Consider the following 23,194-nt stretch of genomic DNA (forward strand, 5'->3'; position numbering starts at 1 on the left):
CCCCCCCCCCCCCCCCCCCCCCCCCCCCCCCCGGCGCCCTGACATGTCTTTCCTTTCAAACTGCCAGTTGCTACCTGTCTAAAACTGTTTCAGCATTCCATCCAAATGTTTGTTTCACCTGTGAAAATTGCTGCCTTGGGCCAGGATGTGTCATTAAAAACAATGAAAATATTTTTGATGTAATAGCTTTTCACCTAACAGTGTGGTTTTCCAGAAGAATTTCAGCCATTGAGGGATGAAAACTCCGCCTACCAACCCCTCCTTCCTCCGGCGCCTCTAGTCTGTCCTCAAAGACAACCCACATCCCTTGGGTAGCCTCCAGGAGGCAGGCGGGCCCACACGGGTGGGCGCAGCGACCCCCCTCCACGCTTCCCCTGCACACAGCACGGCCGGCCTCTCACTCCATCGTGGACCCGCAGTCCTTCTCTTACAAAAACATTTTGGAAATCATTCCACACCCGTACCTGTAGGGCCTTTTTTCTTTCTTAAGTTTATTTATTTATTTTGAGAGAGAGATGTGGAAGGGCAGTGAGGGAGAGAGAGGGAGAGAATCCCAAACAGCCTCCTTGCTTGTCAGAGCAGAGCCCGATGTGGGGCTCAAAGCCACGAACCATGAGATCACGGCCAGAACTGAAACCAAGAGTTGGATGCTTAACCGTCCGAGCCACCAGGTGCCCCAAGAACCTGACTTTTAAAACAGCTGTATCGTATTCCATTCTATGTATAATCAGCGCACAGTTAACTGACGTTTCTTCTGTCTCCGCTCTTTTGTATTGAACTCCTGTGCTTGCCTTTAGATCATTTCTTCGGTGTGAGAATATGCAGGGAATAGGACTGTCCTCCACGGAGGCTGGGTCCACCGGTACCCGCCACAGGGAGGTGATGTGGGGCCCGGAGCCGACGGTCAAGAAAGAATTCTCGAGACGACGTTTTTGGTGCAAAAAGAGGTGTTTTTATTATGGCACGGGACGGGACCCGTGGGCAGAAAGAGCTGCCCTGGGGTCGTGAGGAGTGACTGATTATATACTTTTTGATTAGTGGGGGGGAGGGATAAGAAGGTCTCTAAGGAATTTGGAAGCAAGGCTTCCAGGACCTCGAGGGACTAGCTGCTGTTAAGTTTATTTACTTTACTTCTTTATTTATTCTAGTAAAACATTTGTCTTGAACGCCTTCAGGGGGACGGGCCACGTTTGAATGATGCTCGCTAACACGCATCTGGGGTGGGGGGGGGTTACGGTTACCCGAGGGCTGTAACACTAACCAGAGTGGAGGTATCCTGGTAAGACAGTAAAGGAAGGCCTTGTTGGAGCTGGGGGACTGTCACAGTCTGCGAGCCTCAGTGACTCAGGACTCCGGTCTGGAGGCTGGGAGCTGCAGTAAAGTCCGGCCTCCGCCCCATTGCCTTCCGTCAAGGATGCCTGCCCCCCGCCACCCCAGTCCCACCCCACCCCCGCTTCCTCTCCCCCAAATAGGTGGCATCAATCAGTGTTACCGCACCTCGGACCTCCGCCACTACGGAGCTGCCGATTGGCTGGTGAGGGAGGGAAAAATCTGCAATTAAACCGTGAAGGAAATAAGCAAGATGTGACGATTTTTAAAAGCAACGTCAGGCTTACTCTTTCAGGTCAGAGGACCAGAGAGGGCTCTCCGTGTTCCCTCTGGCTGCTCTGGCAACCACAAATTTAGTAGCTTACAACAGTACAAAGTCAGAAGTTCCGACCAGGTTCACAGGATCGAATCCAGGAGCGGGCAGGGCGGCGTTCCTGGGGAGGCTCCAGGGGAGAATCTCTTCCCTTGCCTTTCTGGGGTCCAGACGAGGAGGGAGCGAAAGGCAAGCTGAGGGCAAAGCCAACACACCCCACAGCTCCTCCCCCCCACCCCAGGGGGGATCTGCGTGACCCTCCTCAGCCACTCCCGGCTGCCCAAGAACAAAGAGGGAAAGTCAAATGGCTAACTGATCACAGTCATGCAGGACTGTGTAATGATTTACAAAAAACAAGGCAAGCTCCAGAAATTTACAGGCTCAATTTCCTAGAGCCCTAACATCACCCTCCCCTCCACAGGATAGAAAATCTTATATATCGGTCACTCCTCACTACCCCAGTGCAGCCCACAGGTCCTGTCCCCGTGCTGTAATAAAAACACCTTCTTCTACCAAAACGACTCAAGAATTCCTTCTTGGCTGTTGGGTCCCAAACCGCAACACTTCCAACCACATCCCAGACGGGCCTGCATTCCTGGGCTCCTGGCCCCTTCTTCTGCCTTCAGGGTCATCGATAAGCCAGGGCTGGTGGATTCTTTCTGATGAGGGTTTTGGAGTATGGGGCGGTGGGGGGGGGGGGGGTGGGGGGGGGCCCAAGCTGATGGCCAGGAAAGAATTCTTGAGACGTCTTTGGTGCCCCTCTCCCATTTAGAAATACTCTGGGGACTGCACTGGGTCCCCGTGGACAGGAGGGTCGTTCTCCTCATCCTCAAGTCACCTGAAAGCAGCCTTCACCCCGCCGGCTGGCCCTGACCTACCCTCCCGCTCCGGGCATCAGGCTGCGGACCCTTCTGGGGACCCCCGTTCAGCCTCCAGGGGCCGCGCTCAGGGCCAGGGAAGAGACGGCTGGAGTCTGGGCAGTGAACGGAAGGCAGAGACTGGCCTGGAGCGGGACGGACCCGCTGCCCCCAGGTCGTGTCTGGCAGGACGTGAAGGCCGGCTCGAGTAGGGGGCCGCAGATGGGCACGGACTGGGGCTTTGTTGAGTTTTGGTTGATGTTTCATGATGGGAGAGAGCGGAGCATGTTTAAGGGACGGGGCCCGCGGAGGAGGAAAGGTCGGCAGTGTCCAAGGTGGAGGTCGCTGGATCGCGGGGCGGTACCCCTCTCACGGGTACACCTCTCAAAGGCACACGTCAGCTGCCAAAGGCAAGGGGGGCAGGAGCTCCCTGTCCCCGCAGGAGACAAAACGAAAGCAGCCGGCTACTCCATGTTGTCTGCGGGCCTCCAGTCATTCTGATGTCAACGCGATGCTTGGGGCAAGTACCCCTAAAAGCGAGCCGGCAGCTCCCACGCGGGATTCCGTGGTGGCACCGCCTTTGAGGCCCAGAACCCTCGCCAGAGTGCCTTTTTGCAGAAACTGGCGGTCCTGGTATTAGGTGTGGCCTTTTAATTTCCCCCAGGGAGCGGCCCCGCGCAAGGGCAAACACAGGCCAACTGCTCAGCGATCGCTGCCTGAGCCCTGCACCGGCCCAGCCCCCGCTGCAAACGGAGGGCGCCGCGCAAGGGGACCGGGACTCTCCGCCACCTGTTTCAAAACGTCTTGGCCTCGCTGATCACTTCCTGCTGCTTAGCCTTACTTCGCACGGCTTGTATTTTCACCGGAAGCTGAGGGTTGCTCGCGCTAAGAACGAGAATCTCGGCCTATCCCTCCCTGAATGCGAAACTAGGCAGGAGCCGGGAGCTCACCTCGCTGGAGTCCCGGAGTCCCAGGTGTGACTGTCCCGCCCGACGGACGGGCCTTGAGGGTAAGACCGAGCGCAGATGGTCAGGAAGGGCGGCGTGGCAAGTGTCCGGGTAGAAAAGTGGAGGAAAGGGGAATTCTTTGTTCTGTCTTCCCAAGGGGCATTTTCCTGGCCATGTGCCCGAGGAAGGATTATTCTCCCGAGGTTGGGGTGGAGGGGACACTGTCACCGAGAGAAGAAATCGAGCCTGAGTTTAAGTCACTATAGAAAGGCAAAGTGTGTCAGCAATGCTGTGCAAGTGACTCACGCAGCGCGCTGGCCGTGCGGACAGGGCGCAGGGGAGGGGGGGTGAGAGCGCCCCCCCACCCCCGCGCCCTCAGCGCCCCTCCCCTCACCCCCCCGCTGGGGCCCCTCAGCGACCCCCCCCCACCACCCCCCGCTGGGCCCTCTCAGAGCCCCTCCCCCCCGCACTGGGTCCGCTCAGCGCCCCCTCCCCCCACCCCCGCTGGGTCCCCTGGGGAAGGGCCCCCCTGGCACCCCAGAGGCTCGCACCTGCCGCTCCTCCCCCACCCGTAGGGACCCAGACCGCCCCCACTTCTCCACTGCACGTGTTCTGAGAGCCCAGAAGAATTCACACCCGACCCCGGGGGGTCGGGGGGGAGGATTTTGAGAATCTTCAACAATTCTTTCTTTCTAGCAGCCCCCAAACTTAGTTGATCACGCTGTTTTCTTATTTTTCTTCTCTTCTCTTTTCTTTTTTCTTTTTCTTTTTCCTTTCCTTTCCTTTCTTTCCTTTTCTTTTCTTTCTTTTTCTTTCCTTTCCTTTTCTTTCTTTCCTTTTGTTCTTTTCTTTTCTTTTCTTTCAAGGTAGGACTCTGATGAGACAACACGCTTTTAAAAAAAGCTAAATTCAGGGACACCTGGGTGGCTCAGTGGGTTAAGCCTCCAACTTTGGCTCAGGTCATGATCTCATGATTGGTGAGTTCAAGCCCGGCATCAGGCTCTGTGCTGGCCCCTCAGAGCCTGGAGCCCACTTCAGATTCTGTGTCTCCCTCTGTCTCTGCCCACCCCCTGCTCTCTCTCTCTCTCTCTCTCAAAAATAAACATTAGAAAAAATTAAGAAAACCCAAATTCGTTTTATTCCCTTTCTAAGCCTCTTTGTCCTCAAATAGCACCAACATAGTTGCTTTGGGGGGGGGGGGGGGGGATTGCAGGGTAAGGTCAAGCGGTATGATTTTTCTTTGTCCTCTGGGGACTTGTCTATCCCCACCTCTGGGGAGGGTTGTGACGCAGGCAGAGGACAGCCGTTGTTTGCAATGGCTCTCCTTTCTTGGGCTTGGTGTTTGTTTTGGAAAACTAATTTCTTGGGAGGAAGCGTGGCTCCGGGAGAAGAAAAGAGCCTTTGCAGGGGAGAAGCAGAACAGGAGAGGAGCTTCCGAAACTTGAGACAAGAGGGTGGTAGGGGGCTTTCCCAGACCACCCAGCTCTCAAGGCACCGGGCGCGGTGCAGGAGATCCGAGTGGACCCCGAATGTCCAGGGGGTCCCCCGGAGTGCCCCGCACTGATCCCGCTCTCCGGCTGCCCTGGACAAAGGCACTTCACGGGAACCAGTGTGGAGCAGAGGACTCCCTCCATGCAAAGCCCAGGGACTCTCACGTGAGCTCGAGTCCCTGCTGATACGTGACAGCAAGTTTCCCGCCAGCCAGCAGGAAGGGAGTTGCAAGTCAGATCTGGGTTTTGAAAATGAATTGAACACTTTTATACTCCTGTATTATAGGGTCAAACTCATACACACGAACGGTATCACGTGCTATTCTTTCAAAAAAGAACAGTAGAATGGACAGCCGCGTACCCACCACCCACATTCAAAACTTCACATTTTGACTTATTTGCTTTTCGGTTTCTCTCTCCATCCTGCTGAAACTTGTGACTCAGCAGCAGACATCATGAGTCGTTGGCCCTGAGTCCTGGAGCACACATCTGAAATACAGACCTCGTCCCGAAGCACAGGCCGTCTTTACACCTAAGAACTCCCAGTCCTTACCTGTTGTCTGCTAATACCCAGCCCAGTATTAAAACTTCCCTAATCACCCACAAAATATCAATTATAGCTCCCTTTTCAGACACGAATGCATACATTTGTTACCTCTTTTTTCAATACCTTTACTGTATAATTTACAGACGACACAATTCACCCGTCTAAAGTGTCTCTTTTCACAAACGGTCCCACTTTTCCATTTCTGTTAATGACATTGACATTTGTCTCGTCAACTGCCCACTTTTGGGGTTTGTCTGGCTATTTCCTTTTGTGCTGTGGTTGAACTTGCCCGCTGGCCTGTGTCGTCCGTCAAGTGGAGGTTGGGTTTAGGGCTCGATTTTGTTTAGGGTGGACGGTAAGAACACCTCGTGGCTGGTGATCCGTACCTTCTGTTATTGGTGATGTAGGATTTGGTCACTGCCTTGTGGGGGGCGGTGGTTACCACCCATCTTGTTGCTGTGACGGTAGGTCCTTCCCTCTGTGATTGGTGAGCGGGCTGTGATGTATACGTGGGGTCACGAACCTGTCCAGTCTCACAGGAATCTTCCTTCCACGGGCTCTCCCTGCCTCATGGCTTACTTTTTCCCTTTAAGTGCGACTTTCCGAGGAAGGAGTTTGTGCGTGAGTCGCCCCCAAAACTGCCTAATGAACTCAGTCCTTTTTACTTTGCGTCTCAGTACGGACTTACAGAACCTTACTTATCCCATGGAAAGTCATCAATTATACTCATGATGCTTTTGCATAAGTTTTATCGAAATACATGTAATCTCCCACGAAGCACTCTTTCAGGGTGTGCATTCAGCGGTCTATGGCACGTCCACAGTGGAGTGGTTCGTGGTACATTCACAGAGATGTGCGCCCACGCCTCTTCTCTCCAGGGGACATTTGTCGTCCCAGAACAAAGCCCACACGCGAGCAGAGGCTCTCCGTGTTCATTTCCCTGCCAGCCGGCGGCAACCGCTGACTGACTTTTCTGTCTCTACGAATTCACCTGCTCCAAACATTTCGTGTAAGTGGAATCATGCAACGTGCCGTCTTCGTGGTGTGTCAGCGCTTCCTCCCGTTTTGTGACCGAATGCCACTCTGTCGTGTGGCTCCCACACGTTTGAGTGTCCATTCGTCACGTGACAGACACTTGGCTTGTTTCCCCGTTTGGATATTCTGAGTGATGCTGCCGTGAACATCTGTGTACAACCTTTTGTGTCAACCTACGTATTCATTTCTCTTGGGTCTAGAACCGGGGGTGGAATTGCTGGGTTGTAGGGAAACGTTGTGGTGAACGTTTTGAGAAAGTGGCAACCTGTTTTCCCAAGTGGCCGCACTGTTCCGCAATCCCGCAAAAAACAACAACAACAACAACACAAACCATGGTGGCTGTAACTTCTCCACCTCTCCACCCTCCCTTGTTAGTGTCTTGTTTGTTCCAGGCATTTCTGTGGGTGTGATGTGGCCTTTCATTGCATTTCCCTAATAATGATGTTGAATGCCTGTTCATGTGCTTCTTGGCCATTTATAGATCTTCCTTCGAGAAATGTCTATTCAAATCCTTGGTCTATTTCTCGATCGGGTGACTTCCCTTTTTATCGTGGAGTTTTAACAACGGTTTAGGTATTTTGGATGCGAGGCCCTTACCATATACGTGATTCGCAACTATTTTCTTTCATTTTGTGCGTGGAGTTTTTACTCTTTTGATGGTGTCCTCTGAAGCAGAACTGTTCCTTTTGCAGTGCAGTCTGATGTTTCTATTTTTTCCTTTTGTTGCTGGTAGTTTTGGTGCCATAGCTAAGAGACTATTGCCTACCCCAAGGTCACTTCCATCAGTTATCTGCTAGAACGCCGTCTCATTAGACAGGTTCACCACCGTCCATCACTGCTCTGTCTCTCTCGCCTGCCCTGATTTTCTTCCTTGCAGTTGCCCCTACCTGACCCACTACGTTCGCACTGGCTCGCCTGTCCCCCTCCGTCTTCCACACCGGACTGTCCCTTCCTGGAAAGTAAAGCTTCTCTCGCTTTTTCCCGGGGCTGGATGCCCAGTGTCTGGAACAGAGCCAGGCTCATGGCGGGAAGTCACCATAGCCAAGGAAATGATGCCCAGGCAGAGCACAAGGCAAAACGGCCCCATGCCAGAGCCCAAGCGGGGCTGGCCAAATGCGTCAGAGCAAAGGCCCTGGGCGGCTGGAATTTTACAGAGCACACTGGAGGACTGCAAAGGAGCCAACGCAAAACAAAAGACAAACAGATTTAAAGAGCAGAGATATCCTGGGAGGGCTCTGTGCGTTGGAGACTTTTTACAAACAACAGTAAGCGCCCTGAGAGGGGAGAGCAAATCCTGGTGTGATGGTTCATTTCATGTGTCAGCGTGCCAGCATCTGGCTGAACATCAGTCCAGGTGTGTCCGGGGCGGGGCAGGGCGCTGGAATCGGTGAACTGCCCTCGGCTGGCTGTCCTCCTGGGGGGGGGGGGGGGGACCAGCCCCTCCCACCGACTGGAGGCCTGAGCAGAGCAAAAGGAGGAAAAAGGGGAATCTCGATCTCTCTGCCCGACCCGGAGCTGGAACATCGGTCTCTCCTGCCCTTGGACTAGAACGTAAACCACAGCTTTCCGGGGTCTCCAGCTTGCAGGTGGCTGGTCACGGGACTCCTCGGCTTTCAATACTGTGGGAGCCAGTCGTCATAATAAATGCCTGTGTGTGTGTGTGTGTGTGTGTGTGCGTGTGTCAGTCAGGGTTCTCCTGAGAAACAGAACCAATGGGATGTACACACACACACACACACACACATATGTGTAACGTGTATGTGTAGATATCCCACCGGCTCTGTTTCTCAGGAGCAACACAGAAATAACGACTAATACAGCTGGGCCGACCCCGATAGACTCTGAATGCTAGCAGGGCATCGAACAGGAGTAGCACTTTTATTCTGAAAGAAAAGCAACTTTAGGGAATTTGAATAATTCCGTTGGTGATGGCTGCACCTCACTGTGCTGTGTGGACCGAGATATCAGCTCCTCCGTAAATCCTGTCTGCCAGGACAGCACGTAGGGGGGGTGTCTCGGCCGGCCTGTGTAAAGAACAATCTAAGGAATTCTCTGAACCACTGGAACCAGAAATGTGAAACCGGGGATGGGATATGCCAGGATAGCAAATACACATTTCACTAGCCCTGACTTCAGTGACAAAAATGTGACTATTTTTCTAGAACTGTGTTCAATTTGCCTTGAATTCCTAATTTGTCCAATATAGGAAACTTTTTCTAATGTTTATTTTTGAGACAGAGAGAGAGAGAGAGAGTGCAAGCAGAGGAGGGGCAGAGAGAGAGGGAGACACAGAATCCGAAGCAGGCTCCAGGGACTGAGCTGTCAGCACAGAGCCCGACGCGGGGCTCGAACTCACGGACCGCGAGATCGTGACCCGAGCCGAAGTCGGACGCTTAACCGACTGAGCCACTCAGGCGCCCCACTTCTAAAACCTTAAAAAAGACTCGGGCATAAAGAAGGCGAGACAGCTTTCGCCAAATAACTGAAAGGCTGTCAGGTGGGAGAGGAAGGGGCCTTATCCACGTGACACGCTCGTGCCTTGGAGTAGAAATTACAAAGCTACAGATTTCTGGGCAACTTCAGATAGAATTTTCTGGCCACCAGAGCCGTCCAACAGTGGTCCGGCTTGTATTAGAGTATCACAGGATTACAGTACCCCTGGAGTGAGAAGTCGGATGGCCATCTATCAGAAACGGCACGCAAAAGATCTTGCGTTGCGGCTGGAAGGTTGGACCGGCGCGCCCACAGTCATGGTTCCACGTGGACACAACTCAGTTCCCAGGAGGCTCAGGAAACGGGGTGTTCCGACGCGTGCCTTTTATAGGGTCCTTTTTTTGGTCTACGGCCAGTCCGGGTCCAGAGACGCCTGCCAGGGTGAACAGGGGAAAGCTATTTTCTTGATGTCCTTTAATTTTATTCACGTGTCTCAGTCCTTCCGCGTGCTGAAAGGTCTGAATCGTTTTCTCCCCAGTGACTTGGCCTTTCCCATACGCCAAGAGCATTCTTCTGAGCAAGACTTCTACGTAATTAGTGATACAGACGTCAGAAAGACCAGATCCTGATTATGCGTAATTACCGTGTGAAAATTTAGAAGTGTGTGTTTCACATACGTTCCTGATGTTTCTTTTCTGCTCAGTTTCCTTTCTCTCCTCAACATCAGTGAGGGAAAAGCCTAAATCTGTCATGCAGCCGGTGAGAGGCTTCTTTTTTTGTGTTTGACGGCGGGAGAAGGGAATAGAAGAGGAAGACAGCATGGAGGTCACGCGCTTCGGTATTCTCGTGAGAACAGCATCAGCCGTGTATTATTTGGGAAGTGTTTAAAAATCATTAAACGTGTGAGACTTTCAGGTCTGTAAATGAGTAGTTTCCCCTCTCTCGGAACCGTGACGATGTGGACGTTAACTGCCGGGCAAGTGGCCAAGTGTCAGAGGCTTCGGGGAGGTGAAGGGGTCAATTCGAAACCTATGGAAACGGTGTCTCCTGCTCCTAATTCCCCTCCTTCCACACGTCAAGTGCCCGGTAAGCATGCTGAATGCACGTTGGCCTGAGAAGTGTTGCTTTTTTTAGGGGTCCTTTCGCTTTAGGAAATGGGTACGACGGGGAAACGTTCCTCTCCTCAAAGCTCTTGAGTTACAGAAGGCTGGTGGAAAAATCAGACATGGGCATATAAAGGATCCAGATTCGGATCAGCTGTCCAGGGTACCAGTCTACAGCCCGAATTACCAAAGAAGTTCATGGCTGTATTAGCTCCTGAAATATATGATAGTAAATGCTTTTTATTCGGTTTCACGGGAAATGAATACTGAACAAAACTCCTGTCTACAACACAATACGGTGCTATGCACTCAGAGGGCGTTCTGTTAGTAAGAGTTGGGTGTGGGGGGTGCAGTTCCTTTTTAAGGGATTTCTACACTTTTGTCTAACTCACAAGGCTGTGGACTCTCATATTTAATACCGTAACAGGTCTTTACTTCAGGAGACATTTGTCGTGTTTGCTCCCGAATTTCGTCTTAATACCTTTCTGGTGACGGAGGGTCTGTGGATATACAATTGACCTCCTCACCCTTTCGGTCTTAAAGATTTATCATTTGCCTGCCCACCTGATGGTCAGCAGAGAAGTCAAATAAGCACAGTTTCTTGAAGCAGAGGTTTAAGGCTAAAGCCACGAGTGTGCTTATCGTGGTATACAGATTACGTGAGGTTTAGCCTAGAACATTTTCGTCGCTCTAGCAGAAGGAATCCCCGCACTTGCACACAGACGCGTGCGTGCGACACGAGTCCTTCCCGCTCCTGAGTCCCCCCCCCCCCCGCAACAATTTGGATGGTTCCTGGGGATCCCGAAGGCCAGGGAAGCTACTTTGGAAGTCTCAGGGTCAGCGCTCAGGGCCATTAGCTTTGTAACCTGATGCTTGAGTTGCTCTCAAATACTCTTCCAACCTTTCAAAGGACACAATGAGATTCATAGATAATGTTACAGGATTTCACATCGCACTCAGGCAGTCTCTTCCTTTCCGCTAGGAAACGGCTGCGGCAAACATACCACATCGTGTCAGCGTGGACCTGGGGTTTTCTGTGCAGACAGAGCCTGAGTGTTTGCAAACACGCTTCCGTGGAGCCAGCGTGTGTCCTCCCCAACGTACGGAACATCTCTTACCTTCCCCGCAAATGATAAACGTGAAAGAGGATACTTTAAAAACTCTGTATTCAATTATTCACACCAAAGGATATCCATTAAAATTATGAACAGCTCTACATATATTTCATGTATCATACATATATATATACTTTGTATGTATAGTTACATATCGACAAAAGGTTTCTTGCTGCTCTAAGCATGTGAGTAAAACAAAGCTACATTTTTCAGTGTAACACCCATATGTGCATATATACCGGCAGTCTGCGTTATGAGTTTATTTACAACTGGCCTCGGTTATAATAAATGATGACTGTTCTATTATACAAACATAACAGTAAAGGTTTCTTTTAGGTACAAAGACTGCAAATGAAAACGTGAAAAAAATTACACACATGTACAATATTTATAATTTATAAATGCCAAGGTAAGACCTCTTTAAATTATTGCCCTTGCGCATTTTACAAAGATCTTTAATGTGTCATCCATACAAAATAATTGGGTTTGAAATCTGCCGACTCATCAACTACCGTGAAGCCGGAAACTCTTTCTCCTTCCAAAAGAGAGCCCATTAAAACTTTGGATGCAGACCCATCACCCCCACAAATCTGTTTATCGAGCGCGCCGTGTTTCTGATAGCTCGTAGCCCATCTTACGCCCTAGCGGTGTGGGCTCAGCAAGATTACTGCCTGCAAATTCTTCGGTACCTTGACTAGGGAGGGAGATAGGATCTCTTCTATTCATACGGACTTAGAGAGAAAGCCACCTCTTCAGAAAGTTTCAAGAGGCTGCATTTCCATGAAGGTTGGGTAACTTTCACAGTGTTTTGGGCGAGCACGTTATTTCACACGGGTCACTGGGTCGGGTCTGGCGAGGCGGTGGAGGCATCGTATAGACAGTCCTCCTACAAAGAAGTCTATCGTCCTTTCCACACGCACACGAAATGGATACGCAGAACAGACACCACAGACAGATCATATGGGAAGCGATCCTGCCGATCTGGCTTTTACTCAGGCTGTTTGAGATACGGCACGGGACTGGCTTATCCTTCAAGTGGCTAAAGAAAACACCCACAAGTCGCAACGCCCCGGGTCTAGTCATCTTTCAGGTGGGCCAGAGTACCAGCTGGGGCCCTTTTCAACCTTAACTTGTAGTAGGAATGAAAATGGTCCGTTTAAACTTCTGCAGCTAGAGCTCAAAACCATCAGCTGGCACCCCCCACGAGCCAACTGATGTCTTTACTCGCCACGGCGGACTGGGCTCTAACTTGGGGTTCAGGTCCTCGGGTGACACTCATCGACGCCCCGGGAGAGGCACGCTCGGGTCTAGCCCACTTTCAGTGCCCGTTTTCCTGACCCTCGCTGTGAAGGTCGGTCACACCGCACGCTGGGTAGACAGCCCCGTGGTCCACCGAGGGTTCAAGGTGGGGGAAAACTTGGCAGGCGAGCGAAGGGAGTGGTGCTTCTTTGAATTTCGAATATTGTTTCTTCGGGAACATTCACATCTTTCTCTTTGTCCCACCCCTTTACTTTAGAACCAGAACACAAATGAAACGTTTTTCTCTCTTTTCTGCTATTTTTTTTTTTTTTTTTTTTTTTTTACCATCATGGAAATGCATCGAATGCTTCAGACAACCGAAATATCCAGTACAAAAAAAAAGGACAAAACACACAAAGTGTGAAGCACCGCCTGGGGGATCACTAATTCAAACTTAAGATGAAGTGGTGAAAGAAATCGGCAGAATGTGTCTCGGGGTAACTACTTAAGCGAAGGCAAAACGGAACAGCCACGCACTGCTGGGGAAGGGGGCTGTCGAGAACGGGTAATTTACATCTCACAGAGGTTTCTAAAGCCAGGCTGATACTTGCAGTCAAAGGGGTCACACTAGTGCGACTGAAGGAAGGAGTCTTTCAAGAATTAAGCCCCAAATAAAACCAGCGCAGTGTAGAAAGCAAACACAGGTCCGAAACAGATACAGAAGTGATTTTCAAAATCCAAGTCATGCGTGTGTACCTGAAGCCTAACGAAATCACACCGTAATCGTGTCGCAGTTCTTGGAAATGCTTGCAAAAAAGCCTGCATCTCAACGGTTCATTGGTTACAGTCATGAGGGTGTGTGCGAAGGACATCAAATAAAGGACAGAAATCTGAGGAAAGAACGGTCCTTCCCATTCAATTTGATCAAATTAACTATAGATGTGTCCCTTTAAATGTTTTTACTTATAATTAAGCAAGAAGAAGAAAACAATAAATCTATGAATAAAGACGTAAAATCACAGAGTTTAAAATAAAGGCACAGGCCCAGGCATGGTGAAGAATTTAGTCCTATTAAAGCTCAAACCTTAATTTTGAGTTAAAAGACCAGAAACGTAATAGTCAAACTAAATCTATTACAAAATCCAGGTAGCTAAGGATTTTATGCATCTATGTGTATCACGTACAAACATATCTAGAGGGCCCAATCATACCAATAAAGCAAAATTCACTGAGATTAATTGTGGAAAAGGAAAAAAAAAGAATCTAAAGCTATCTAAAAAGCATGCTCAAAAGAGGAAACCTACGCTGAATAAATCCAGGTTCCAAGTAGTTCTGTCGTCGTCACCGTGAGAACACGTCACCTCGAGTGGCACCGTATCATTGGCACAGACGCCTTCCCACGGAGGGAAGCGTCCAGAATGAGGACGGCTGTGCTGAGAAATTCAGCTTCGTCTCTCCTCCATGACTCTGACGAGCCTCACAGAGTGATGAGGGCTGAGATGTGGATCTCAATCCGGCCCATAAAAGGGCCACTTTTGAGACTGACTTCCCACATCCATTTATATTTGTTTAAGTTTTTCTAATGAATCAAACCAAACTCAGCTGTTTATTAATAAGATGCTTGGCATTTTTAGAATTTTATTCCACTGCCTAAGTTCGATATTTCGTGTTGCTGGCAGGCATTTCCAAGAAAATTTCTAGTTAAAAAATACAGTCAGTATCTCTGGGGAAGATGATGTACGAATTGCATTTGACAACAAAGCTGTGTCTATTATCCATCAGCACAACCACTAACAATTTCCACAAATCAAACAAGCTACACATACTCACAGCTGGTTACCAAATTTATGCGGAGGGAAATTTTGGCCCAACATGAAATACCACCTTAATGAGAAACTTGTCAAAATTTCTGGTAATTAAAGCCATCTGCCCTTTGAAGAAAAGATCTGGGAGAAAGATGAGGACAGAACTCAAAAGTTTGTCTGCCAAAATATAAAAATACTCCTAACTGCATTGTTTCCAAAGCAGATTACTGACTAAATGCCACTGCATCTTGGGCCCAGTTTAGGTCAATCTATGATTCCGAAGTAGTACTAAGGAATATTCATAGTTTACATTAGAACGTAGTCCTTTGTTCAAACTTTGCTTTGGTCATGAGGATACCTTAGGAGAAATCAGCCAATCGATAAATCCACGTACATTTCTTTGGAAAGTTGTTCAAAGAACACATCACATGACATAATACACCTGGCTATGCCAAAATAAGAGACCTTTCTCTAATAATCTTCGAATGGCACTCTTAAAATGGAAAGAGCGCCATAGGATTCCTCCCCCTCATGACTGTTTTCTGTATCAAAAAGCCCAATTCACGCATTCTTTTAAGATCCTTTTAATTAAACGCATCTTAAATGATACTTCCTCCCCTGGTCCCTTGCATTTCAGTCGTCGAGTTAAATTAGATGCCTGTACTAATTCTCGCGAGTGAGGTTCGATTTGGTGGGTCCAGTTTCATACATGCGGGTGCGGAAAAACACGCAACATTTTAGAATCCAATCCTGTAAACGCACTAACGTGAAAAGGGATGCTTTCTAGTCCGCTCTTTATCAAACAATATACATTTTCCAACACGCGTCAGTTTTTGAAGAAAGGGGCTCTTACTTTTTATTGATGTCTTGCATCTGTCTCCCTTATACATAGGTCCTTTCGTGCATGTGTGTATATCTGCGTGTGTGCGCGTGTGTGTGTCTAGTTACAGTGGTATTTCATTTTACCTCGTATTGCGTAACAGCAAATGGAGCCCCACGTAGGGAAGACGGCAACTTTCAAAAGCCCACAGGGAAACTGAACACATAGTGTTAATTCTAAAATAAGAACGTTTACATCTTCTACAACTTCTAACTCTTCTACAACATAAATCGTGTTGTAGAAACATTTAATCTTTTTGGCAAAAACCATATGGGTAATAATGTGTACATCACTGAATATGTAAAAGAGTATTTCCAAAATTGATTTTATTGAAAGTAATATGCCGGTCTCCTGCCACGGGAACAGTAGCTAAGCTATTTGTTATGAATCAGCCCATCACTTCTTGAGACTCGAATTCCTTCGGGGTCGGGACTAACCACAGCTTTGGAGGTGACCTTGCCATGGTGCTGAAAATCAACAGCATGAATGGGCACCAGAAGCGACTGGCTTGTAATCCTTGTACGAAGGGGTCCAGACTCTTGTGTATTCTTCAAAACGTTTACGTTGTACAGTAATAAGAGTCTACCCAAAATTATACAGAAGAAACTCTCCAAATCACAGGTTGTGGTGTAGATCCTTGACCTCGAGCAGAGGAAAGAGGACAGAAGTTAGCCCCGAAGCACCCGCACTGGGTTCCACTTCCCGGTCACGGACGGAGAGCGTGGGGAGTGCGACTGAGGAGCACAAAAGGGGACGAGCGGGTAGCGGGCACGGCAGATCAAAGTAAAAATTACACACGACTTAAATTTCACGGTTTAATGTGATTTTAAGAGAAACGTATGGTATTTTAATGAAAGAATTCGTAGAAGAAACCTCTCATTTTGAGTGTGAGTCTCAAATTTTGCAATGACACCAAGTGAAAATATAAAGAAATCATTATTAAAATTCACATTTTACATCCCCTAAGACCTGTCTGTTAAGAAAGACTCATATGCTTGGCTTTTGTTTTGTTCTTTATGCAAAGGGTTTAGAAAATTTGCCTACAATGATGGGAAAAAAAAAACAACACCAACTAAAAAATATTCTTTGCCGTTTTTTGGTGGATACTTGTGGTTCGGAGATTTGTTATGGTGTATACTTGCCTCTTTTCTCAGGACAGAAAGTCCACCTCATTCAGTGTTCGACCTATTCATCTAAGCCCTTCAGTATAAACCTAAAGAACACACTTTCGTCCACCTAACTTTTAATTCACGAGGCTCTGAAACAGGAATCTGACTACTGTCCATCACTGATTGCAGAAAGACACTTCTTACGCTGTCCCCTCAATGACGCTTGTCCTGAGGCCGTCTGCTACACTGCACGCTAATTACAAGTAGGTCACACACAAACATTCACAACAGTAATATGTAAAAATTCCTATTTAGAACCAACAACGTCAAAGCAACATTGGTGTTAGAGCCAAAGTACAATATCAGAGTAGTACCATTTTAACCCCTCACTAGAAAGATACAATGGAAAAGTACCCCCTTCTGAATGATTGTTGTCCTATCCCATTAAGGCCTCAGCAATATGTGCCTATTAGAAAAGGCCAGTTCACAGGTCAAACGGGGTCACGTGGACAGCCGATCTGGCCCCGGGGTGGTCCTGGTTGGTCACCGTCTACGATGCGTTACAGACGAGACTGGCGGGGAGTCATCCGCTTGCCGTGTTTCCCGATGTCACCTTGTCGAAGAGGTCTGCAGCCTAGTTACCAGGTGTAGGTTCCCCCCCCCAAAAATAAAAGGAAGAAAAGTCAAAGAAGCAGGACGGGCGTCTTCAGGTGGGACAGCTGGTCGCGGAGCGGTCAGTCCCCCATCTTCACTGGCAGCTTCTCGGATGGCTCGTGGGCCCCCGGCTGGGACGAGACCCACACGGCACTCTCCTCCCCTCGGATCACCTTCTCCCACTGGCTCAGGTTATTCCTACGGATAAGAGATGCGGGGACAGGTGATGCTTGAAAAAGGATTTCCGGACTCGGGTCTCAGAATTTAACCACACCGCCCTGAGGCATAGCTGAGCAAGAGGGCTTTCTGGTGCCCTCCTGACTCCGATAATGGCTTTTGTGCCGTGGCCACGCAGGACCCCGCTAGGTCTCCCTGATGTGGCCCTGCACCTTGACTTACTCAGCAGAGCCTCAAGCCACCAAGGCTTGGGGGGGGCACCCGTCTGCCTCAAGCCACCAAGGCTTGGGGGGGCACCCGTTCCCACAAGCTCCAGGCAAGGGTACAAAAGGAGAGCTCAGCTCGGGACTTACCACCTCCTCATCAGTTAGAAAGGCTGACTGGAGGGGCGCCTGGGTGGCTCAGTCGGTTAAGCGTCTGACTCTTGGTTCCAGCTCAGGTCATGATCTCACAGTTCGTGAGTTCGAGCCCCGGGTCGGGCTCTGTGCTGACAGTGCAGAGCCTGCTTGGGATTCTCTCCCTCCCTCTCTCTGTGTCCCTCCCGTTTGCTCTCTCTCTCTCTCAAAATAAATAAACATTAAAAAAAAAAAAAAGCTGACTTGGAAAGGGGCACAAGCCGTCGGGAGTACTACCCAGGAGCACGGAGAGAAATGGAAAGGAAGGGAGGCTCCAGCAGCAAAAACGTTCACCAACAGCACCAACAGCCAGGAGCCCGTGCTCTGCAGGTGGAAACAGTGCGCCGCCTGGGCTCCCTGTCACGTCATACCTGAAACCGGAAGGCGGTCCTATTCTGAACACCGTGTCACATATAAAAATTCACCGTAAGTTACACATGACACAAAAGTGGGAAGTTTCCTTGTTGCACTAAAGCCATCTTCGTGCTCTGGCAACCTCTGGTGTCGGCCCCCCCCCCCCCCCCCTTCCCGGCCCTTCTCTCTCCGCATCTGCAGCTCAATGCTGCAGACACTGCCCCTCAACCTTCCGGAACAGTGTGGCACAGTGTGGCCGCCACCACCGCGGGACCAACATCCTGCCTCCCGTGGTTAACCGGGGAGAGATCTTAGCAACATCTCCCTCCTTGCAGCTTGCTTTCTTCTACACAAAGTCCACGTGAGACACACAATTCATACAGAGCACACGCACGGGAAGACGCCTCTGGACAAAAGCAATCTCTAAAAACCTAACGTGAAAACTGTAACGTTTTACCTTCTGTGCCACATTATCGCATGATATTTTCCTGGAGCCTAAAGGGGGTTTTTGACATATCGGAAAAAAGACCTATACTAATTTTGCTCTTTCCTCGGACACCGATGATAACATGATGACTTTTTTAAGTGTTAAGAAGGTTAAAATGGCCTTTAACGGATTACGTGGTCCAGCCAAGTACAACGAAGCAAGAATGCATCAAAGCTGCCGAGACAGAAGAATCCCAGTGTTGACCGTGGTGAGGATACTAATATAATAGAAAGTAGTCCCTTCTGTTGGTTCTAAGTATTTGGCATAAAACACAGATAATGTTTAGATAGGAAAAGACTCTGGACTGTCGCCTAGGTTCTCTTTAATCACCTGGATTTTGAGTGATTTCTCTTTGGTGGGGCACTGACTTTTCCAACTGATCCCATCAGGATTGAGTCCTAGTTCAAACTCCCTGTTGTCCACAGGGCTTAGTCCTGACGTAAAAAGATAATACTTTAATAAACTAACCACTGCTGAACGTCTGACGGTTCAACAAAATAGGCTGGGATGTCTTACGTTCATGTTTAAAACCATCAGTCTGTCGACGCAGTCCCCCACCCCCCGCTCAGTGTGCCCACCCCAAGCCCCAGGGTGCTTCACGGTTAAGTTGTTAGGGAAATCAGCTGGACACCAGCTCACGTGCAGAATATCAGCACGTATGGCCGCTCTGCTCATAGCCCTTTGACATCCCCACAGGGGACTTCTTCTCGAAGTCAAATGGAAATCTTACAAAAATTCCAATGTCCTTAGCTGAGCTCATCCCTCAAAAGCGAGCGACGGTGAAGGGGCTCAGAGACGTCTGAGGCCAGGGTGGGTGACACTCAGCTTACAGCTCTTCTGGGGAAAAGACAGAACTCCCCGAGAAAGAAGATCCCACGCTGGCTCCTGCTCCTCATGTGCCTAATAAGCTGTGTGACTGAGGCTGAGCCCCTCCCCACAAGCAGCCTCAAACACACAGCACAGCCCCTGTCTTTTCACACACACACCGGCCATAGATCCCTGGGTCGTAACAAACCAAATCCCAAGCCACACGCCTTCTGGCTCCTTTTTGGCGGTTGCGTGACTTTATGAATGTCCTTAACATATACTTGGTACCTAGAAAAACACACGGCCCATAAAATTACGTTCGTTGTAAACCTTCGGGAAGGCACGACACACGCCGATGGGACAGAACAATCCTATATGGAGTCTTAGTCATTTTTAAAACTGATGCCCCCCCCCCCAAAGAAAAATAAAATAAAATAAGACTAACATCATCCCAGCTTACGCCGTGGTACGTACCTGCACGCCTGCAGGAGAGGCTCCGTGGGCGGGAAGATCTGCGTGAGGGTGGTATAGCAGGGGATGGCCACGGCGTTGTAGAAGCCCAGCTGCCCCCGTGCAGAGCCACGGACAAGAAGACACAAGACCGCACGTTAGCGACTCTAGTAGATGCCGCTTCTCAAGCGAAGCTTCCACTTTTCCACTTCTCAAGCCTAACTACGGAATTAAGTGTTCTAGTGTTGCTCTGTGATATCTGGGCTCGGCGAATACCGCTGCGGAGGGCGTTCGAAAGGCCTTAAAGTAGTTTTTGAGATAACACACAGGAAAAGAAGTTAAACCGAAACCCGAGGGCAACAGCCAGTGAGACTCCATCTATGGATCAGTCAAGTTATCAATTCAAGTACTGTTCTTGTTGCTGGTCAAAGTTAGTTTTGTTTTTTTTTTCTTTTTAATGTTTATTTTTGAGAGAGAGAGAGAGAGAGAGAGAGAGAGAGAGAGAGAGAGAGACAGGGGCGAAGAGAGAGGGAGACACAGAATCCGAAGCAGGCTCCGGGCTCTGAGCTGTCAGCACAGAGCCTGATGCGGGGCTCGAACTCCGGGAACAGAGAGATCATGACCTGAGCCCAAGTCGGATGCTTACCCGACTGAGCCACCCAGGCGCCCCAGAAAGTTAGTTTTCTACCACAGACATTTCAGAGTCAAACCTGCTATTTGTCTACATGGAGGCCTCTTTATAACTTAATATTGGGGAATCAGCACAGGGTGTTTTGTGGGTCTGTTACCCTTGGCCTTTGGTGCATTGTTTGGTCTCCTGAGACATTCTTAATCTCCCTCCCATTTTTTTTGACCTACAACAAATCTCATTGACTATATCACAGTTCTTCTCAGGTTACAGTTCTTTTAATATGCCAGATTTCACAGTTTTTGATCTCTGGCACTTTAAAAAATATATTAAGGGACATTTGATTAGGAATTTCAGGCCACATTAGAAATAAATGCTTCCAGCCCAGACTGGCCTACTGAAGGCCAGATGAAAAAGACCTTTTAGACTGTTAGCAGGGAACACAGAGGGTCTAGCTACAATTACCACCAGATATGACTGCCTCTTTGGATGAGGTGACCCCCCAAACCAGGGCTTACCAAATTCTTTTAAAAAAAGTGAACTTCAATGAGATGCACCCAAGGTACAGAAGAGCGGACTCTCCTTGGTGGTTACTTTCTGCCTTCTGCTGCTGTGCAGACTATCTGCACTCAAACTCATACTGTAAATGGGTTCGGCAACTTTGGCATAAAGCCAGACTCTTCTCTTAATTCAATGGTGCTGGAACACGGTCCATTCTCTGACGGCACCTTCAGCCATCCTGGGCTTTCGGCTGGGACGAAAGCTTAACTATCCAGAAAGAACTCTGTTAGGTAGGTATCTACCAGTGCGATGGCTAGATTGTAGGGTAGCTCTATTTTTAACTTAAAATTTTTTTTAATGTTTATCTACTCAGGGAGAGAGAGAGAGAGCACGAGCGGGGGAGGGGCAGAGAGAGAGAGGGAGAGAGAGGATCCCAAGCACGCTCTAGTGTGGTCACAGCAGAGTCAGACGCCTCAATCTCATAAACTGTGAGACCACGGCCTGAGCCGAAATCAAGAGTTGGGATGTTTAACCGACCGAGCCACCCAGGCACCCCTTTAACTTTTTGAGGAACCTCTATTCTGTTTTCCAGAGTGGCTGTGCCACTTTGCATTCCCATCAATAGTGCATGAGGGTTCCTTTTTCTCCACATCCTTGCCGACACCTGTTGTTTCCTGTGTTGTTACTTTTAGCCACTTTGACAGGTGTGAGGTGATATCTCATTGTGGTTTGGATTTGTATTTCCCTGATGATGAGTGATGTTGAGCATCTTTTCATGTGTCTGTTAGCCATCTGGATGTCTTCTTTGGAAAAAATGTCTATTCATGTCTTCTGCCTATGTCTTCACTGGATTATTTGGGTTTTTTTCGGTGTTGCATTTGATAAGTTCTTTATAGATTTTTGATACTAACCCTTTATCAGATATATCATTGATACAAAAGTACGGATTCAAAGGGGCCCATGCACCCCAATGTTTATAGTAGCATTATGAACAGCCTACTTATGGGAAGACCCCAAATGTCCATCGACAGATGAATGGATACAGAGGATGTGGTTTATATACACGATGGAATATTATGTAACCATCAAAAAGAATGAAATCTTGCCATTTGCAATGACGTGGATGGAGCTAGAAGGTATTACGCTAAGCAAGTAAGTCAGAGAGAGACAAATATCATATGATTTCACTCATATGTGGAATTTGCGAAGCAAAACAGAAGAACACGGGGAAGAGGAAAAAAAGAGGAGAGGGAAACGAACCACAAGAGACAACAAACTGAGGGCTGCTGGAGGGGTGTGGGTGGGGGATGGGCTAGATGGGTGATGGGCAGTAAGGAGGGCGTTTGTTGAGATGAGCACTGGGTGTCGGATGTAAGTGATGGATCACTGGGTTCTACTCTTGAAACCAATATTGCCCTGTATGTTAACTAACTAGAATTTATATAAAAATTTGAAAAAGAAAAAAAAAAAAGAACTTTGTGAGATCCCTATCTTAAGCCATTGTAGCAAGATAAGATTCAGAGGAATTAACAAATCAAATAGAAAGCCATGAAACATAGGGTGACTAAAGAAAACAGAGGCAAATGCTTAATCACATGGTGGGACAGGACAGGATGAGCAGAGGCCAGGGAGGGCAGACAGGCCTCAGGAGCACCTACGTGGGAAAGCTCCATAAACAATATTAAAAAGAAACTAAACTGCAAAATACACACGAGACAGGCCTGCCAGGTGCACGTTCCGCAGGAAGGAACAACAGGCCCCCCCATCAGCAAAGCTGGCCAAGGACGCGAGCACCCCGTGGACGGAAGGCAGTGAGGAGGAGGAAGCCACAGGGCCTTTGCCTTTCTCTGTGCTGGCGTCTTCGAAACCTGTGGACCTGCCTGAACTGCTGTATTAATAGTAAATTAACTCTAAGTAAAGTAGAAAAACTTGAGACCTCATCCCAAACCATCATCCTGTGCGTTTTCTCAAATGTTTTCTAAACTAAATTCTAGGTTACAATTATTTGTCCGCAGCTAACTTCCTCGTGACGGCGTTAGAAGAACGGTACTTTTGAAAGACCGTGGGTCTGGGAAGTACCTTGTACCACACGTGCACACACGCAGAACTGACAAGGCACAGAGCTGTCAAAACATCACAAAACTGACATCAACCATGCGGTAAGACCTGAAAAAATATTAATGTCAACTGACCGGAAAAGAAAACCCAACATGTACTGGGACACTGTGCGTTACTCGTTGGGAGGAGAGGACCTGATCAAAACCTAGAACGCTTCTCTCTAAAGGATACCTTTGCACAATGACGAAAGGTTTTCTGCTTGTTAAAAATATTAACAACTCAAATTCATCCATTCTTCTATTTCAAGTCACTGATTACTGCGCTCAGATCTGTAGCAAGAACTGAAGGCAGGAGCAGCTGTGGATTCCTGAAATCCAACTAGAACTTCCTGACCCTGGTCTGGCCACCCGCAAACTCCACCTGAGTAGAGAAGATTTCCGGGCCTAGGCTCTGCAGGACGGTGGATACTTTTTATTCACGG

General features: G+C 48.7%; 1 protein-coding gene across 8 annotated transcripts in view; it reads right to left on the reverse strand.

The window, feature by feature from the left end:
- Positions 1–15,894: 15,894 nt before the first annotated feature.
- PDE10A (phosphodiesterase 10A) overlaps positions 15,895–23,194 on the reverse strand; it is a 595,277-nt gene continuing 587,977 nt past the window's right edge. For all 8 annotated transcript variants that reach the window (XM_049654571.1, XM_049654575.1, XM_049654578.1 and 5 more), the window contains 2 exons: positions 19,551–19,639; positions 15,895–17,054 (listed from right to left, as the gene is read on the reverse strand). In XM_049654571.1, the coding sequence (XP_049510528.1) occupies positions 16,937–17,054; positions 19,551–19,639 (207 nt within the window). In that variant the 3' untranslated portion in view covers positions 15,895–16,936. The remainder of the gene's footprint in view (positions 17,055–19,550; positions 19,640–23,194) is intronic.

The sequence above is a fragment of the Panthera uncia genome, assembly GCF_023721935.1.
Source record: "Panthera uncia isolate 11264 chromosome B2 unlocalized genomic scaffold, Puncia_PCG_1.0 HiC_scaffold_24, whole genome shotgun sequence".
Classification (NCBI taxonomy): domain Eukaryota; kingdom Metazoa; phylum Chordata; class Mammalia; order Carnivora; family Felidae; genus Panthera; species Panthera uncia.